At 44.9% G+C, this 18,961-nt stretch overlaps 1 protein-coding gene across 5 annotated transcripts in view; it reads right to left on the bottom strand.

The window, feature by feature from the left end:
- The window catches only part of CLYBL (citramalyl-CoA lyase), a 165,593-nt gene that overhangs the window by 128,129 nt on the left and 18,503 nt on the right, over positions 1-18,961 (bottom strand). The window contains exon 1 of one of the 5 annotated variants that reach the window (XM_063149600.1): positions 3,788-3,851. The exons of the other annotated variants lie outside the window; for them this stretch is intronic. Within the exon in view, the coding sequence (XP_063005670.1) occupies positions 3,788-3,831 (44 nt within the window). The 5' untranslated portion in view covers positions 3,832-3,851. Of the gene's footprint in view, positions 1-3,787; positions 3,852-18,961 lie in introns of those variants that run through there. 5 annotated transcript variants of the gene reach the window in all.

Below are 18,961 nucleotides of genomic sequence, written 5' to 3'. Positions count from 1 at the left end.
TTTGTTCTTTCTTTAAAAAAAATTATGTAGTTTGTAGGGATCTGCATTCAGTGAGCTTGTGCAGACTCCTGTGGGCATCATTGACAGCTCATCAAGATGACAATACAGATGATGAGTTTCCACATAGCTCCGTATACAAAACTTCCACACATTAAAAGTTAACAAACTGTACTATAGTCCTCAAAATAGGAATTTGCTACAAATTATAAAGAATAGAAATAAGAAGGGGGAAATGTGGTTATTCTTAAATCTTTTTTCAGGAGATTTCTAGCATGAAGATGATCTCTCTATAACTAGAGAAATTAAGGAACCTGGAAAATCACACGTGAGACCAAGCTTCTGTACAACAAAATGATGCCAGGGCTGATGCTGGCAAGCAGCAGGCAGCAGGCACTAGTCTGTCGAAGTCACTCCATGGGAAGGTCTCAGCACTTCTGATGTCTGGGTTTGGTGCCCCGTGAAGGTGAGCCAGCTAGGGCTGCCCTGCTACTCTGCCCTCATCCACTGCTGTCGGTCTGCTACTGAAATAAATGAGATTCACCCCCACAATGACAGAAGCACAGGGCCCCATTGATGGGGATGGCCAATGCAAAGCACAGCACCCGTGTGCAGAGGGTGAGCTGCAGAGCTCACCCTGGCACTCCTAAGCACCTTTCCTGGGAGACTGCTCCTCTGGGACACTTTGAGATGCCCAGATTTTGGAAAATCACAAAAAGCACAAGGTACTAATGCCATTTTTGTAATGTACCGTTTAAATCAACAACAAATATTTTCTCAATAAACACTCTTTATGAATTTCCTAGGAGTCAGACAAAAGACGTGTTTATTCTCTCAGCAGATGTTGCATAAAAATGAATCTGCTTCCCAAAAATGGGCATTCATTTTTTCTCTATAAGTAAACTAGCGCATACTTATAAATTTTTCTTTGTTCATCAGTTTCATCAGCTTTACCAACTTTAAAATAAGATGAAAATGCATATTTTTTCTGTAGATTTTTGATGTAAAACCCTTGGAGTGCAAAAATAGGCACATAGCAGTTCAGATAAGCTGAAAGAAAATATTATATTCTATATATTCTCATAGTACTGTATGGCCTGTTAAATATAATATGTTTACAATACAGTAAATTAAGCTATACTACTAATAAGATATATTTTTTTCCTCTATAATTTAGTCTTTATCACTCTGATTCTTTCCATATTAAGACCATATAGTGGGTTTTATAAGTGCAAAACTTGTAGTTGCAAAGTACAAGTTTCCCTGTGAGACAGTTTTTGTACTGGTTAGTTAAGAAAACAATGAACTCAGTCCTCGTCACTGCACACCTTCTCAAGGACACAATCTGCAGAAAGGGTAAACATTTTCATGTGCTGTGGTGGGCAAGCCATGCTTGGTGTGCACCAGAGTGGAATCAAATGGCCCACAGGCTACCAATCCATTTGCATTGCATTTGGTATCATCTCCTCCGTTTACAGAACAGCTGTGTAAACTGAAGGGCAGGGAAGGGAGGGCAGCAGGGATTTAGGCTGGGGGTTGAGGGTGAACACACACAAGAGAGGAAAGAGACAAGTAGGGCCAGGCAGTCCAGCTGCAGCTGTGACACTGGACACCAAGCATCCCTTTGCTACCGCCTGGAAAGCAAAAGCAGAGCACCTTGATCTGTGGGATGCACATGGGGACACAGTGGGAGCCAGCACTGGGAAGCCCAAGGACAGCAAGGAAGGGCATAGTCCAGCTTGGCCAAATTACTTCCGAGAGGGCACCGTATGAGGGGCTGACAGAGACAAAACTAGAGCTCCAGATAGCAGCCTTTGGACACAGAGGCTGCCTGCTTTGGGGCACCGTGGAGCGCAGGTACATCTCCAGCAAGCCCAGTGGGTGGCTGCGGGGCCAGGGAGCCAAGTGGGGTGGGAATGCCAGAGCTGGGGCAGCCTGTGGGGCTGACTGAAAGCACGTGGGGCCTGAGTACCCCAACAAAAGCGATTACATTTTCCATTTTGGGCTTGAGAATGTTTTGCAGTCCTTAGGTGAACTGCAACCTGTCTGTGCCTTGCAGTTTTTTGACTAGTAGAAGGACTTGAAATGCATGCCCACTTGGTAGAGCTCTGCTCTTCTAGGAGGAATAGTAAATACTTGGAGATTCTGGGAGGAAATGAGTAAAAATATAATTACCATAAAGGAAAACACTTAAGAGTTCCCCGTAAATTTTCTATGCAAATTAACCCAAGGTAATTCTAGCCACATGAAAAAATTTAGATCGTCTTAAATATTCGCTTTGCACTGAATGCTGAAATTGGTGGGCGACGCTTCTAAAGGATTCTGTTGTAAAAAAGTAAAAACTCAAGCAAGTAACAGGTAAAACAAAAGCCTTTCCTTAGCGCTGAGCCCAAATGATGGTGAAATCGAGTTAAACAACAGCATGTGTTGGTGCTAATTTCCACTCTCAGAGGCAAATTATTTCTGAAAGTCCCCAAACTCGCTGTAATTACCCAGCCGATGTTGGCTGCCTCAGAACAGGCACGGCACCACTTCAGCGACGAACCCTTACAGAAGAGGCAAAGCCACAGAAGTTATATGAAGATTAATAGAAATCTGAACCGCGCTACATTTAAAATAAACAAAAGCTTTTGTAGCCGCGCTGAAAGGCCCATAAAAGTAAACTACAACCTCGGCAAAGCCTTTTAAACTGACAAAACCGGACGGCAGAGGTCAGGGAGGCAGGCGGGTCAGCGCAGCCCTGCCCGCAGGTTTGGGGGCCGCTCCGTCTCCCCGCTCGCTCCCTCGCACGGGGGCCCGGCCGGGGCCGGGGAGAGAGCCAGCGCCGCTCCTCCTCCGCCGGAGCAGGAACACTTGAACTGCCCTTCTGTCTCAACAAAACTTTAGTTTGCTGATTGGGCACGAAACAAAAGAAAGACAGCGGGACGCGATTTATAAGGGGGCAGGGTAGGCTGACATGCTATTGTACTCCTGAGGTATCCACAAGCTGTTAATTCCATTTTAACATTGTTAATAAGACTGTTAACACATCTGACTTTGTTTAGAGACTTTGAAAACATCAACAAACTGAAGGAAAAAACCAAACCAAACCAAAAACAAAAATCAAGAACCCCACCCGCACTAGAAGTAAAATATGATCTTTTCAAACAGCATCAAGCGTCCAAATGTGACGCTTCTGCCTGTCCGGACCTGGCAGCGAGAAGGAGATACAGCAGGGATGCTCAGGGATGTGCATCCACATATTCCTCATCCTCTCGTTAGACTATTTAGCTATCCACATTTTCCAGGTTAAATTTAAAGGACTCGTTTCTAACAGCACTGCCGTTTTGACAAGGAGAGGGAGTAAACCTGTCTCCCCCCTCCGCGCACACCTCCTCTCCCTCGCTCGCACTTGCACGCAGGCAAATGTGCAGATTTAATCAGTGTGGAATGTTTTAAATGAATAATTGGGTCTGACAGATTTATTGCAGTTAATTTTGCAATAGAATGGAAAAATGTTTGGATCTCAGCCTTTAAAGTATTAGGAAAACAATTAATCCATCACATAACGGAAATTCCTGTATTACACCCTCATGTCCAATTAAATAATGTCAAGTAATCTTACATTGTAAAATGCTGAAAATTGAAGCTCAAATCATTGAGTGGGATATGTTTTAATTTTTTAAAGAAACTTGAAACAAAAATCACATCAAATTAAAATCAGATGCTTCGAAAAAAACGGTTTTTTGGTTTGTTTTATTTGGAGGTGGAGATGTTTTTAAATGTAAAAGAAAAAAAATCCCAGCCTTACCAAAAAAACGCACTAATTTCTCTTTTTCTCTCCAGTTTTTGCATCAGGAACCCTCCCTTAGCAAGGCAATCTAAAAGCAAATCAAAAGCTTTAGGACGAAGTCTGCGACAGCATTTTAAAAGATCGCATTCTTTTAAAGAACTTTAAAAGGAGATAACCAGCACTTCTCTTTTCCAGCAGGCAGAGGGGCTGATTCCCGGGTACTTACTCAGACACAACTCCCGAGACTTCAAGCCGTGTTTCGCTTGAATAACGTCCCGTAGGATCGAGTCCCCAGTTTAGGACCGACTGACAGCAAACTACTGAGCCTGAAAGTAAGCGGGATTCGTTTGTTTTTGTTTACAGCCCAAAGCTGCTAATGCTGTAAAATTGCTTAATGTCACACTCCATCTCCTTTTTATTAAAAGTAAGGTAAGAGGGGAAAGAAAAAAAAAAAAAAAGCCTGCAAATCAAAGAACTTTTCCAGAATAACAAAACCACCGACTTACAAATGTCTTGCCTGCCCCTGAAATTTGAAACTTGGCAAATTCATCTCATTCGGCTGCTGTACAAAAGGTCCCTGAAGCGTGTTACAGTAGGGACCCGCGAGCTTCCCAAATACTTTGGCTGTTTCTAAACTAGGGGATACGGGGCTGCGGTTTCAGGGCTCCCTCAGCTAGAACGAAATGAAAGCGGGTGGTGAAATTTTAATATCGCGGAGGTTTAAGGGGAGTACGTCCGGCTGCTTTTACAAGGGGCATTGCCGACGGTCCTGTGGCAGGCGAGGTAGGGAGCGCGGGGACAAAAAGGGATTGGAGCACGTGTCGCTACAGAAAGGCACAAAAAAAGAAAAGAAAAGAAAAGTTGGAGGTACTGAAGAAGGAGTAAATATAAAACACAAGGAAATAGCCTTCTAGTATGTCAACGGCAAAAAATAACAGACTGTAATCTGAGGTCGCATTTAAGGGCAATAAATACTGTAATGACTTGTTGGCACCTTCGCTAAGGCACTGTCGGCATGGCTGGACAGAAGAAAATGGGGATTACACTGAATAAGAGAAGTGTAAGGCTTGGCCACCATCGTTCAATTTGTTTTTCCAAATACAACACGCTTCTTATTTTGCTGGTTTCTTACAGTCTTGACGTTCTGGATACCCACATTGCCACCCAACTATTTCTGTTGCCATAACAACATCAGAAATTTGTTCCTCGATGCCCTTTTAAATAAAATAATTTTGGGATTTGGGAGCTTTCAAAGACGGGATAGTTTCCCAATTTAGGCAGCTCACACCTTTCTCACAAGGAACCTATTTGTTTCTATTTCCCTAAAAAAAAGAAAAAAGTAATTTGAAAGCGATGGCCCCTCCTTCCCCCCTTGACTTTGGAAACAGGCCTGTTGCTATAAACAGTTTTTCAGGGGGACTTAGATTTTCAAGAAACAGGCAACCTACAGCAGCCAGGGGACCACCTCCTAAGGCTTACAGAAAGGAAAGAAGTACTGTACATGCAGCCCGGCATCTTAAATAACAGCCAAGTTTTCACTATCTATCCACAGGATGGGTTTTAAGATCTTCAAAAATTAAATATACAACCAAAAATTACTAAAGAAGTGTAATAACATATGTTTTGTATATGTTATTACATATATACTATATATATAATACATATATATATATGTACATACATAATACATATAATACATATATATATAGTATATTTTGTATGCTGTCATTTCGGAGATCCTCATCCCTCTCTCAAGGCAACTAGAGTTCCCTTTGAGAGCTGCTCCTTGGCATGGCTAATATACTTTTTTTTTTTTTTTTTTTTCCTTTCTCAGAACAGCTCGAAATGAGTGGAATAGGAAAAACAAAACCAAAAAACCACCAAACAACCCCTGGCTCTTTACCATTAAATAAATTGGATTCCCAGCACAAACAGCAAAACAATGGCCAAGAGGATGTGACTAACAAACGCCGAGGGAAGAGTCAAGCTGCCCTCTCTTTGCATATGCAGCCAAACAGAAGTCACTGGGGTTGGGATTCTTTCCCTTCCTATTTAACATATCTGTGCATTTCAATAAATTGAAATGAACAATGCCTGGCTTTCAAAAGTTGCAAATTACTGGGAATACATTGCAAAACGTGAATAACCCATAACATAGGAAGAGGTCTAAAAGTATTTTTCCTTGTTTTTTGTTTTGCTTTGTTTGTTTTCTCTTTTTTGGTTTGGTTTTTTTTTTTTTTTTCGTTTTACGGTTTTTTTGGTTGAGTTTTGCTTTTGGTTTCTGTGAGGTTTTGGGGGTTTTTTGGTTCGGTTTCTTTTCTTTTCTTTTCTTTTTTTTTTTTTTTTTTTTGGTTGGTTTCGGTTTTTTTAATGAGAAAAAGAAGAGAGAGAAATCACAGTGTTCTAGGAAAACAATCCTAGACTGGGAAAAAGTGTGGCTGTGAGATATGCAAGAAACTTCAAGGGATAAAAATGGTTTGAGTGTGTATTTTGCAAAAGAGCAAATATCCATTTATCTCACTGGCTGGTCCAAGCCAGACAGGGAGTTCTTGCTCATGTGCACTGATGATCTTTAGCAAGATGTAAATATTTCTTGTTCTTGCTGCCCATGGCAAGCGGACACCTGCACACCTGCACCTCGAAAGGGGAAAGTTGCCCCTTTTCGCTGTTCCCGGTGCCATTTCCACACTGGCTAAAGCACCGTGATGAGAATCGCGCCCTTTCCGAGCAGCCGCTTTGGCAGCACAAGTCGGAGGGCGCCCGCCACGCTCAGGAGAAGGGAGGGGAATGCTCCCCACGCGGGAAGAACTCGACAACCCCCTCGGTAAAGAAACCAAACCAAAACCAAAACCAACAAACCAAAACCAAAACCAACAAGCCAAGCACCCCAGGCCTTTGCACCTCGCCGTGTGTCTGTGGAATGTCTCTCCTCGGGACACCCGCGGCGTGGGACGGTCACGGCCCGCTCGGGTCACCCCTCATCCGCCCCCGCGCAGCGCAGGGAAAGCGGGGCCGGGGCGACACCCACCGGCCACCCCGCGAACTGCGGCCGGGCCCCCGCACCGACGGGAGCGAGCCGGGCGGGATCCGGGCAGGGATCGGGAAGGGATCCGGGCAGGGAGCCGGGCAGGGATCGGACAGGGATCCGGGCAGGAATCCGGGCAGGGATCGGACAGGGATCCGGGCAGGGAGCCGGGCAGAGAGCCGGGCAGGGATCGGGCAGGGATCGGGCAGAGAGCCGGGCAGGGATCGGACAGGGATCGGGCAGGGAGCCGGGCAGGGATCGGGCAGGAATCCGGGCAGGGAGCCGGGCAGGGATCCAGACAGGAGTGTGGGCTGTGGCTGGCAGTGCGAAGGGGCGGACAGAGATGTGGATGGGACAGGCTGGGATTCGGTCAGGGTGCGGGCAGGGGCACAGAGGAATGTGTGCAGGGGTGCGGGCAGGGGGCAGGCAGGAAAGCCATCAGCTCAGCATTCCTTGCTGGCTTTAGATCTCCACAATTGTTCCCCCTTCCCTCCCGGCGGGGTGAGGAGGGAAGAAACCACTTCAAAGAGGAAACTTTCTGCATGAGGCAAAGACGAGAGTTGTTGTGTCTCCCTTACCCGGACCTTACCCGGACTATTACTGTCCTTAATATTTCAGTACTCTCGTACCTCTCTTCCTCCCCCCCCTTTTTTTTTCTTTTATTTTCCTTTTTTTTTTCTTATTTCTTTTCTCTTTCTTTCTCTGTCTCTCTCTATTTTATTTTTTTTTTTGTCAGCTTGCTAATGAAGCTGTTGTTATTCCTGGGAAAGGAGAAGGCAACACGCGGTGAGGGAGGCGTGCACACCGATAACTCCCTTTCCAATTTGTTTTCTCCTGAAGAAAATGAAAAATATCTGCGGCGAAGGAATTGGCCAGCAGCTCCCTCTGGATCCTCCGATCCCGTCCGGGCCCTGTGGGCTCTGACAGCGGCAGGGCTCCGGGGTGAGCCTCTGCAGCCCCAGGCCAACCCGCAGCACCTTCCAGCACGTTCTGTCTGAGCATTTTCAAAGGGCTGCACAAACACTATTAATTACCCGTGCTCCGTACCCGTGCAAACGGGGACCCGGGAATCCATTTTACAGATGGGGAACTGCTTGCACCAGCAGAGCCAGTGAGTCACGGGGCTCGACACAGAAATTAAAACACCAGTTTTCTCGTCTTTAAATATACAACCCATTGACCACTTTACCATTCCAAGGGAAGGGGAGAAGACAGGCTGATGGAGAAATTAATTCCCCATCTTGCATTCAGCCTAGAGACACAAAAAGCCTAACAGAGGCATAAGAGGCAGCTCCCCTCACATTCACTCCTGTTTGCACCGTTTCTTTTACCCTCGAATGCTTTACATAGTCAAAACAACACCAAGAAAGAATTAAAAATCATTATCAGGAGAGGAAAACTACTAATTTGAAAAATATGGGAGAGCTCATAGCTGCCCAACTGAGCTTTTAACCAGCTGAAGAGCCAGTTTGGTGGAGAGAAAGGAGAGGGATGTCCCTGGTGTTAGGAACTACAAAGGAGGAGACTCCAGCATCAATACAGGCCAGAGTGCAGGAGACAGAGACAGAAGACAAATATTCATGGGAGCCGTGGGGGTGAGGTGGGGTGGGATGGTGTCACGGAGATAGATGGGGACCAGATTTTCCAGGGCAACTGAAGATGCAGACAGGCACCTGGCAGGATTTTCAAAAGCAACTGAGCAAGATAGGTACCTAAATCCCACTGATTTCAGTGGATGGGAGGATGTCTAACCTGCTTATGCTATTTTGAAAATCCTATTAAGTGCCAGCTGCATGTTTCGGAACCCAAACACATTTGAAAATTTATCGTAAGGCTCCAGGATGGATAAATTTTAAGAGCAAAGTGTTGTTGTGATGATATCAAGAATTAGAAAAACAAAGCCAGATTCCCTCTCTGTCCAAAAAGGAATCTGGTGGTTAGGAAATAAGAGAGCACTTTTTTCTATTTAAAGAAACAATTTTGCATCTTTGCATTTAGCCTTCCTCATTTCTAGCTCCTCTTTGTCCTTTGTAATAAACCAACTGGAGAGAGTAGAGATTTAAGGAGAAAACAAGGGATGCTGCCAGGCTCCTGACACAAGTGTGCTAGTGGCAGTGCTGGGGGACACACAGATGGGTGTGGGGAGGGACAGGTAGTGCTGGGCTATGCAGTGAGGCAGCAGGGCTGCAGGGAACGCTGCTGGGACAGCGATGTGCCGCCGCAAATGCGGGGAGGCAGGAGACAACAGGCAGGCATCCGGGAACAGCCCTGCCATCACGCTCAAATGCAAAACGATGTGACTGCGGACACCCGGACACGTCCCTTTACTTTCAGGGGGTGCTTTGGGGCAACTCAGATAAAGCAGTGTGTTACCATGAAATAGCTGTATACAGCATGCACCTCGTTAAGAATTTCAACACTGATGACAGATGGATTATTTTTCTCAGAATCAAGGTGGTTTTGACAGTGTGGATTTTTCTGTAAATTTTGATGCTCTCATTTATATTTTTTTGAAAACTGTTAAAACAGGATTGTTGAGGGACCGCCAGACTTTCCCACGAGTTTGCTTTAAATATTTAGGTAGTAGCTGTCTCTTGATCACTAACGAACTTTAAAATCCACAGAGTAAAATCTCAACAAACAATTGTGTAAAGACAGACTTTCTGAAAGAGTCTACCAAAAAAAACCCCACTATTTTTAAAGCATCTTAGCACCACCAGTTAAACTGACACAGCAAACCCATTGTGTTTTGCAGCAATTTTGTTTTGCTCTATACAGCTGTGTTTTCACAGATGCAAAACCATGTGTCTTCAGCAAAAGGTCTACTCTTCCCTTCAGATGTGAGCGAAGATCAAAGGTTCAAACACAGAAATACAAGCTCCTTTTCCCTTTGGAACGTGTTTTTATTTTTTGCAGTGGCTCTACACCAGAATTTCCATCTGTTGTCCTTATGCAGTGTACAGGTTAACCTTAACAGCCGGGTTTGCGGTGCTGTTATCTCAACCCAGAAGCACAGAGATGAATCACTCTTGCATGTAGGCTCTGAACATCTCACCGAGCAGCACAAGCAGAGCTGCCTCAGAGAGACATCATTTCATGGACAAGGAGGATCAAGGAGACTTGTTCCTTCCTTTCCAACAGAAAATTAGGAATTTCCTGAATATTATATTACCATGTTCACATGTAAAATTGTCTAGCCCTAATCTCTGTTGTAATAGAAATGTGATTCCTTTAAATGGCAGTGTCTCGGTTTGTAAGACAGAAGAAAAGCCTATGGCTTTTAGACAGCGTTACTTGACATTTTTTCTCTGCTTCTCCATCAGGCCGGCCAGGAACAGCCTCAGAATTAATGTTCTCCTGGAATCACAGAATGGCTCGGTTTGGAAAGGACATAAGAGATCCTGGCTGGTTGAAAAGGGCCCTGTGTTGCTGCTGTTTCTGCGACTGGCAGGGAACAATTTACCTATACTTCACAATACCGCGGCATTTAATAATGAATAAATTAACAAATAGGGGGATGAAGAGTAAAGCGCTGGCGGCAGCTGCGCCCCGAGAGCAGCACTGAGGTGCCGGCGGAAGCCCCGGGCTCCGAGCAGGCCCCGGGCCGGGCGCGGCCGCTCCGCCGGGCCGGCACTGCCATCTAGCGGTGCTCCCGCCCGCCGGGCCGGGCCCACACCGAGCCGCGGGCACCCCGCTCCCCGGCCTGGAAAACAACGGCGAGCTGCGACAAGGCAGCCCCGAAGCTGCAGGTGAGGTGCGGGACAGGGTCCGTGCCCCGTCCGGAGTGAGGCAAGCCCCGACGAGGAGCTGGAGCAGCCCCCGGCTGCCTCTCGGCACCGCACAGCTGCGCAGGTGTTTATGGCGCCGCCGTGCCCCAGTTCACACTGTTCCAGGTGTGGGGCGCGCACGGAGCCAAAAGAGGAGTCGGCGTCGCAGCTGCCACCACCGAGGTCACTGGGGCGGCCGATGGCAGCCGCGGCCCCTCCGTGCTCTCGGCAGCACTCATGCCGTCAGGAGAAGCCTCAGCTGGCGTCGCCGAGGCGAGTGGCTTTACGCACACCGTGCCTGTGCCACTTTGGCAGAGGCTGGCCCGAACCCTGGTGTACAGTGCGGGCAGCTGGGCTGCTCGGCACCTAAAACAGGCTGGGTAAATCCTTGGCCCCATGTAAAGCAAAGGCAGTGCCATGATTTCATACATTGCAGAGACTCCTCGCCAGACTGAAATGTCAGGGGCGAGCTGGTGTTGGGCCCCACTCCTGAAAAGCAGGGCTGGGGTGGGGGGCACAGCCCAGGACCTCTCTGGGCACAAGGCAAAGGGTAACCCTGGCATCACACCAGCCCACGCCAGCTGCTCCTCGTGGAATTGCAGCCACATGGCTCGGGCAGCCTGCTGGGGCGGGAGCATCATCATCAGAGCTGGACCCTGGTTCCGTTTGCAGCTTTGGCAGCTAGGATTGCTACCAGAGGATAGATGCCCCTGCCCACGGTGATGGGAATCTTGTCCAAGCTCTCCCTTATGCAGTGGCAGCTCTGTGATAGCAGGATGCACACCAACCCCCTCCTTCCACAGCATGCCTACCCTGGAGCAGCCCAGCGAGTGCAAATCTGCACATTTTATGGGCCTGCATTGAAGGCACATAAGGCTTTGGATTAGACTTGCTCAGTACTTTAATGAGTATTAAATTAGCTTTGGCAGCAGCAGAAACCCCCAAAAGCATGCTATGCAAATTACTCACTTTGAGAAAAACACACGGCAATGTTGTTATTTGGAGAAACCAGCACAATCATGGAAGAATAGCTCATCAGTAACTCTTCCTTTGAAAAACATCTCCAATGGGCACAGTAGGATTTAATTTCTACTTTTTATTGGAGAAAAAAAAAATCAACAGTTAATAGACTTTAGCATTGGCAAAGATAATTGCCAAGTACAGCTTTTGTGAAGTTCAGCCCTTCTTGTTTTCTTCTGCCTAAGTCCCTCTAAATATGCAGGACAAAGACAATGCCACTGTTCCAGAGCAGAAAAAGAGTGGAAATGAGTGTTTGCCAAGGAATCAGATGGACACCTGTATTTTTGTCACCAGATTTTCAAGTTTTTGTAAGTCTTTTAAAAAACACTTTTATAAAACCCAGCATGTATTGCCATTTGCTAACAAAAATCAAATTTTACAATCTCTTTCAGAAAAGAGATTGCAAAAGGCATGATCTTTTCTTACTCTGTGCACCTCTGGTTGTGGTTGGTTTTGTCCCTTACTGTAACAGCCAGTATTGGGGGAACAGTAATTCCACATTTCACAAGGGGTATGACTTCAGCATTGTGTTTCCTCATGACTGCTATGCAAACCAGAAGGGTACAGCCTACAAACTGCTGCTACAGAATCTCATCCCCATCTTACTGCTGCTTACCAACAACCTCCAGGAGTACTCTAAGGCCATTATTCACTAGGGCCGGTTGATTTTTAAATTTTAATTAAGAAAGAATAAATTAAAAAAACCCTAAACCCACTGTCAAAGCTATTTTGCTATTCTGGTCAAAATTGGGAGGTGAAGAAATATAGGCATAGTCTGATCTATTGTTTTCATTTCACTGGCTGCCTATTTTCAAAAAGGAAATAGGAAAAAGGGGAAAAAAAGAGAAGAGAGAGAAAGGAAAGAAAGAAAAACAAAAGGAATGAAACCCATTATTTTTTCTTTAAACAACAGATAGATCAAAAGGAAAAAAGCATCCTTTTACAAAACTCTGGATACATTGCTTTATGTTTATCAGTCAGCTTGAATGTCAGCTAAACAGGAGCTTAGTAGAGATATAGCACATCAGTCAGAGGATGAATTTGTTCTTCATGGAGACATGTGAAGAACCAACACTTTTATTATGATGTGGTGTTTCCATTGACTGAGTACCCATGTGGGAGGAAAGCCTATGCAGTTCAGCCAGGGAGAGGGAGAAGAGGAACATGAAATGCTTTCCAGGGAGCTCTGTGCTAAGCAGAGGCCATAAAACATATACCAGCAGGACACCTACTGCTTTCAGTGATTGAAGGCTGCAGGCAGACGTCCTCTTCTGGACCTAACCTGGGATGGCATCAATCCGGGGTGCTTGGGATCAGGCAGGCCGGATGCGATTGCCTCCGGAGCCGCGCTGGTGGGAAGGGGCTGCCTCAGCGCCGCCGTGAGCCCCATTAGTGTGTATTGAACTTCTCCCAGGCACACCTACGGGAGCCATCGCCTCTCCTGGAGCGGCACGGAGAGGGGAGCAGTGCCGCTCTCAACCTGCATGGCTGGCTACAAAGTGCACAGATATGACCTAGCTACCAGCTGCTGTTCCAGGACATCAGTTCCAGTTAACAAGCTCGAGCTGAGCATTCTACTCCTATGCCATGTTTTCGCACAGCCCAAGCACAGTTTTGCTTGCTTCCTCTGCAATAATTAAAACTGAGCTGTGAATTCCCTTCTCTCACACAGATTCATTTTCATTTCAGTACCAATTAGTAAAGGCTCAGCTTTAGGGAAACTGTTGCACAGCCTAGCACCAAATGAAATTCCTGTTTCTTCTAATTCAAAAAGAAAGCCTTAGTGCCTCTTTGTTGTGAGAGCAACCTAGATCAGAGAAGTGACAACTCATCTTCACAAAGACAGTAATGTGAGAGCCCACTATCTGAACATGAGGTTGTAATTCAACATGATTAAACAGCCTTTTTGCTGTAGAAAGATGTAAACAATTGTTACAATCATGACACCCGTGTTTTTCCGCAATTGCAGACTTCTTGTGTGCTAATTTGTTAGTCCAACACTGTGGTGTTCCAATAGCAGGGGGTCTGCATCAGCAGTGTTGGTCTTTTTGTTATCAAAACCCATCAAACCTCCACATTTAGTGAGCTCTGCACCTGAGCACTGGAGAGGGGTATCATTGCCTACAGCTTGAATTCATTTTTATAGAGTTCTGGAATTTGCAACCTAAGCAGACTGAAAAAATAGCCATTTTCCCCCATGAAGTCTGCAGAAAGTTTTGTTTCTCCATTAGCACAGCAACATCATTCTCCACATTCAGCTTCCCTCATGGAAGTGGGCTATCTACAGTAGGATCATATTGTAGCCTAAGTTGCCATATAGTTCTCAGTTTCAGTTGCATGCTATTCTCCTCCAAGCAGGGAAAGGAAATGCCATGGCTACATGTCCACTTTGGGCTAAAGTTCTGAGAGGTTTACAGTGATAACAGGCAATTTCAGAGAGTGAGATTCTTCTGCAGCAGAAAGCATCAGATCACCTACAATGGCCCTGCTGCACTTGGGCATCTTTAGTTGTAGAGATTCCCCCCATTAGAATAATCCAGAAGAAGTGCCATAGCTCCACCAACTAAAAGTAAGTTGTTAGACAGTAAATGGGACTCTGGCAGGCTGTGGTTCCTGTGATCTGCCCACAGTGGGGGCTCAGACATTGTGAGGAAAAGCTGCAGCAGAAAGGGGCCCTAAAGGCACTTCAATCCCCATTTCCTTCCACTCCTGCGGTCTTGTTTTCTGTCCCCTGCTCTTAGGAGGACCAGGCTCCTATCTCCTGCCCTGACTCTGTGCTGAAGAAGCAGTATGGCAACCTCCCACCCATGGACAGTGCTGGGTATGGACCATGTTCTGGGGACAAAAGTGGCAGGGGTGGTGGCTCAGTGATCCCAGGCCCCTCAGAGGAGACAAAACACCTGTGCAGAGGACACCAACAGCATATCAGTGCCCAGTATCTTGGTACCATATGCATATTGGTCAATGAAATATTGCAGCACTACCTGCACGTTGGCCCCATAGCTTGGTGCTCTCCAGCTTGGAAGTCATGCTGACAAACCATGGGGGATCCAGTATCATTTCAGGCTAAAATCTCCTCTTAGCAATCTGCAAAAAAAAACCCACTAAAATATTTCTGCAAATACTGTAAGGTAAACTAACAGAAGGTTAAGAAATAGCCAATCTGACTTTTCTGTGTAATCCAAATTCAGCACACAGTTTATGAAATTCTCTTCAATAATATATTCTTGCAGAGATGTTCTACAGGACAGACCTTAATCATGACTGATAAGGATGATTATTGTCTGTAGGAATGTGAGAGGTTTTTTATTTGTTTGTGTGTCCATTTTAAGGTTTTTTAAGGTCTTGCCCTTCCTGGTGGAGACGCTGCTCACTAGCACACAGTTATATATTCACTGTATCTGAGGGGGTTGATCCACAGAAGCCCAAGCATGACCTTTGAGGACAGTTCAAGAGACTCAACCAAAAGCAACTTTTTTACTGTAACCAATACTTGATTAACATTAATTACTTTGATAAGTAATTGAAGCAAGGATGGAAACTGGGTCTGCCCCCTACGAAGTGAATCCCTCTACCTATTCATCTAGAAAGTCATGGTTTAACCCATTACTGGTCAAAGCAGTGTTTTGAAAATACAGGCTTGAATAACCTCAAAAATAAAAATGAACTCATGCCATTGCTCCTTATCACTGAGCAACTTCTAAAGCAAGAGGACATTCCTGTCAACATTTTTGTTTCTATCCTCTTCTGGAAGGGTCTTATCTAGTTAAGTCAAATTCCAAACTGCTTTTGGATGCAGGAGTTTAGATGAGTGACTCTAATACAAGGGGCTAAGAGCTCTGATTCTTGAGTAGGAGAAACAGCTTTCCTGAAAGCTACAGTAAGGATACTAAATCCATGAAAAGGCTGTGATTTAAGCAATGGTATTCTGCAGTACTTCCCCTTGTCTAGGTTTAGGTGATTCCCTGCTCACTTAGAAGGTAAGTATTTCCACCTCTTCTCAAGTCTAGTAAAGTCAACTGTGATGGTCTGTGAGTCTTTTTAGAAGTTTCTACTTGGCACAGGATTAAAATTATTTGGATGTTCAAAAGTAAAAGAGTGCAGATGAAGAGAGATCTGTATTTCCTTAAGTGTAAGCTGACAGTGAAGTACCCATATTTATGGGACACTCGTGACTCTAATCTCGTATGCCTTAGCTGAGTATTTGTAAAACAGAAGTATTACCAGCCCTTTTTATCATGAGGGTTTTCTGAAGATAAATTAATTAATGTTTGTTAAGCATTCAGATATTTATAGCAATAAGTGCCATAGAAAACCTCATAAGGAAATTACCAATTCTGTCTTCACAGCAGGGTTTCAATAGTGTGCAGTAAATAAGGCCTAGGGCTACACATTGAAAAATTAGGAGAAAACAAAATATTGAATAACTGCTCATTAACTCAGCATCGTCCATCTTGTTCACTAGCTGAGGCAGGGGTCCTGTGGAAAAAGCTGTGTATGATCTTGATTTTAAAAGACTGTGCTATCAAGCAAATATATAAGGGGGCTGAACTGAACTGCACCAGCTATCTTAATTTTGACATTTCCTCACTCCTGAATATTTTACTCTCCAGCCTTAATGAAGCTGCTTTGAGCTGCTGCAAGACTTTGCCAGCCCCCCTTATAAAAGAACACTTCTAAGAATGCTGTGTGTGGGGAGATACAGAGGCTGAAAGAATGACTGAATCATAAAAGGAAACAATGTTAATAATATCAAAAGAGAGCTTCAGCAAAATTTTGCTCCAGTCTTTTAAAAGGCAAGAAAATATCAGTGAATCAGCTTACATTTCACAACAATAGTATGCAGCCAATGGGAATTTCCAGAGGAAATGTGGTCAGAGAGAGTATTTACACACTGAAACCAGGTTTGGTCATCAGCATTCAACAACACAGCCTTCCATGCAGTTGCTATCTCTATATCAAGATTTGGATGTGAACTGGAAGTTCAGTGCCTTTCCAAACATTAGCTGCTAGAAATCAAGGTTACTTTAAATAAAACACTGAGAGCAATTAGAGCTTTTAGGATTCCTTATTTGCAAGAGTCCATGGAAAAGGTGAGTGGAATATTAAGAATATGTTAAGAGCAGAGAAGGAGCCCTGCCACGAGTGCTCCTGGGCAGCAGGAGGAAGACTGCACAGAATAGGCTGGAGGGAAGTAGTATCCCTCCACAGTGATTCTTAGAGAGGGAAATTTGTGAGGACACACAGCAACAAAAATAGTTGTCTGTTGGACAGAAATCACCAAGCTCTAGCTGTGACTGCTGTAGCATCTAATGTGACAGTGGATTTATATGTGACATCACCATAGCTAAAATAAGACCAAACAAAATTTAAAGTAAATTGAATATTAGCCTGAAAAAAAAAAGAAAGAAGAAATGAAATTGCCAAAGGAATGTATATTCTCCTGTTGGCAAAGTCCAGTATGTTTTTTGCAGATATTTAATCCCACAATGAGTTTTTTGTTCAAAAAAGAAACGGGGTAGTTTAGGAAAAAAGACAAAACCAAACAACCCCAAACGCAAGACTTAACAAAATGTTACATGCTGATTTGCATAAAAAAGATTAGGTGGGAACACAGTGTATCTTGTGAAAAGAAAAGAAACTCAAAAAATAGTGCACATAGTAACAAATTCAAAGCCATGAAAAGAAGGAGCAATGGGAAAATGGCATTTTTCATTTTTATGATGCTTTGCATCTGCATTCATTAACTAAGGTTTTGTATTTTTTGGCTGTTTTTTTCTTCTACCAAAAAAAGAAAGAAAAATTATGAGGAAACCAAAACATACTCGTCATGATGGTAAAATGTTAATTCTGCAAGAAACACTTGCTTATTCTTTCTATCTTGAACATATAAACCTATGGGGAAAAATCTCAAAGATATTTTTAAACGGTGCACCATAAACGTTTTAACATTTGCTTGTTGAGGAAATTTTTGCAGTGAAAAGTTTCTCTAGAGAAATTATTTACAATATTAATTTAAGGCCTTACTTTGTAATTCCTTCTCAAAGGAAAAAAATTAAATCCCACTGGCTTCAGAGCAAGCAAATTGATTGCTTATGATGAGATAACTGCAATGAAGATTCAAATGATACACTTTTGCCAGGGATTGTGTTTCTTTTGTACTGCCTTTCCAGAATTATGCTAATTAAATGCTTACTAGAATGTCTTTCAATTAGTTAACATATTCTCTCATATTCCTCATTTTACAATGGCTTTTAAAAATAATTAGGTATTACATTCAAGAACCCAGGCACCTGATTCAGCAGCAGGTTGCATTGTGCTGAGCCACACAATTTATTGTCTACACTAACAGTCATATGAGGAGTGAGGGAACTGTGCTGTCCATAGCTTTTTGGGTTTTTTTTTTTTTTTTGGTCATATGTACTTTTTGTGGTGTGTCAGCCTTCAACTGGTCTTGGAAACCCAAGAGGGAAATCCCAGACAGCCTGAAGGCATGGGGATCTTGCATTGCCTTCAGCCACCCTGTGATTGCATTTGCCTCAAAGCCTTTTCACTTCGGAGACTACTTGGCTTTTAGCAGCACCAGACACCGTTCCCAACCACCAGACCATCGCAAAAGACAAGATGTTAAAGATTTCTTCAACAGGACTTCAGCCTTGACTGGTGTGACTGTCCAGCTTTTCACACAGCCAAGGTCAGCTTGGCAAAGCATCTGGAAACGTCAAAGCAAGTTCAAAGCAAGGCCTTCCTGGCCCCAGCCAGCACACCATTGTCTTGGGCTGGTGGCAAAGCAGCCTCTGTGGCAATAAAGCAGTGCTGGCAGCAGTGCAGCATGCAGGGAGCAAGGCTGTGCAAGTAAAGCAGTGCTGGCAGCAGTGCAGCATGCAGGGAGCAAGGCTGTGCAAGTAAAGCAGTGCAGGCAGCAGTGCAGCATGCAGGGAGCAAGGCTGTGCAAGTTGGCAGCCATGCAGCATGCAGGGAGCAAGGCCGTGCAAGTAAAGCAGTGCTGGCAGCATGCAGCAAGCAAGGCCATGCAAGTAAAGCAGTGCTGGCAGCAGAGCAGGGAGCAAGGCTGTGCAAGTAAAGCAGTGCTGGCAGCAGTGCAGCATGCAGGGAGCAAGGCCGTGCAAGTAAAGCAGTGCTGGCAGCATGCAGCAAGCAAGGCCATGCAAGTAAAGCAGTGCTGGCAGCAGAGCAGGGAGCAAGGCCGTGCAAGTAAAGCAGTGCTGGCAGCAGTGCAGGGAGCAAGGCCGTGCAAGTAAAGCAGTGCTGGCAGCATGCAGGGAGCAAGGCCGTGCAAGTAAAGCAGTGCTGGCAGCATGCAGCGAGCAAGGCTGCCCTGCGTCGCGCTCAGCACAGGCACGCGTGGCCCCGCGCGCA

Source organism: Melospiza melodia, chromosome 2, assembly GCF_035770615.1.
Source record: "Melospiza melodia melodia isolate bMelMel2 chromosome 2, bMelMel2.pri, whole genome shotgun sequence".
In the NCBI taxonomy this organism is placed as follows: Eukaryota; Metazoa; Chordata; class Aves; order Passeriformes; family Passerellidae; genus Melospiza; species Melospiza melodia.
The sequence above is the reverse complement of the archived record's forward strand: the minus strand, read 5'-3'. Positions and strand labels throughout refer to the sequence as shown.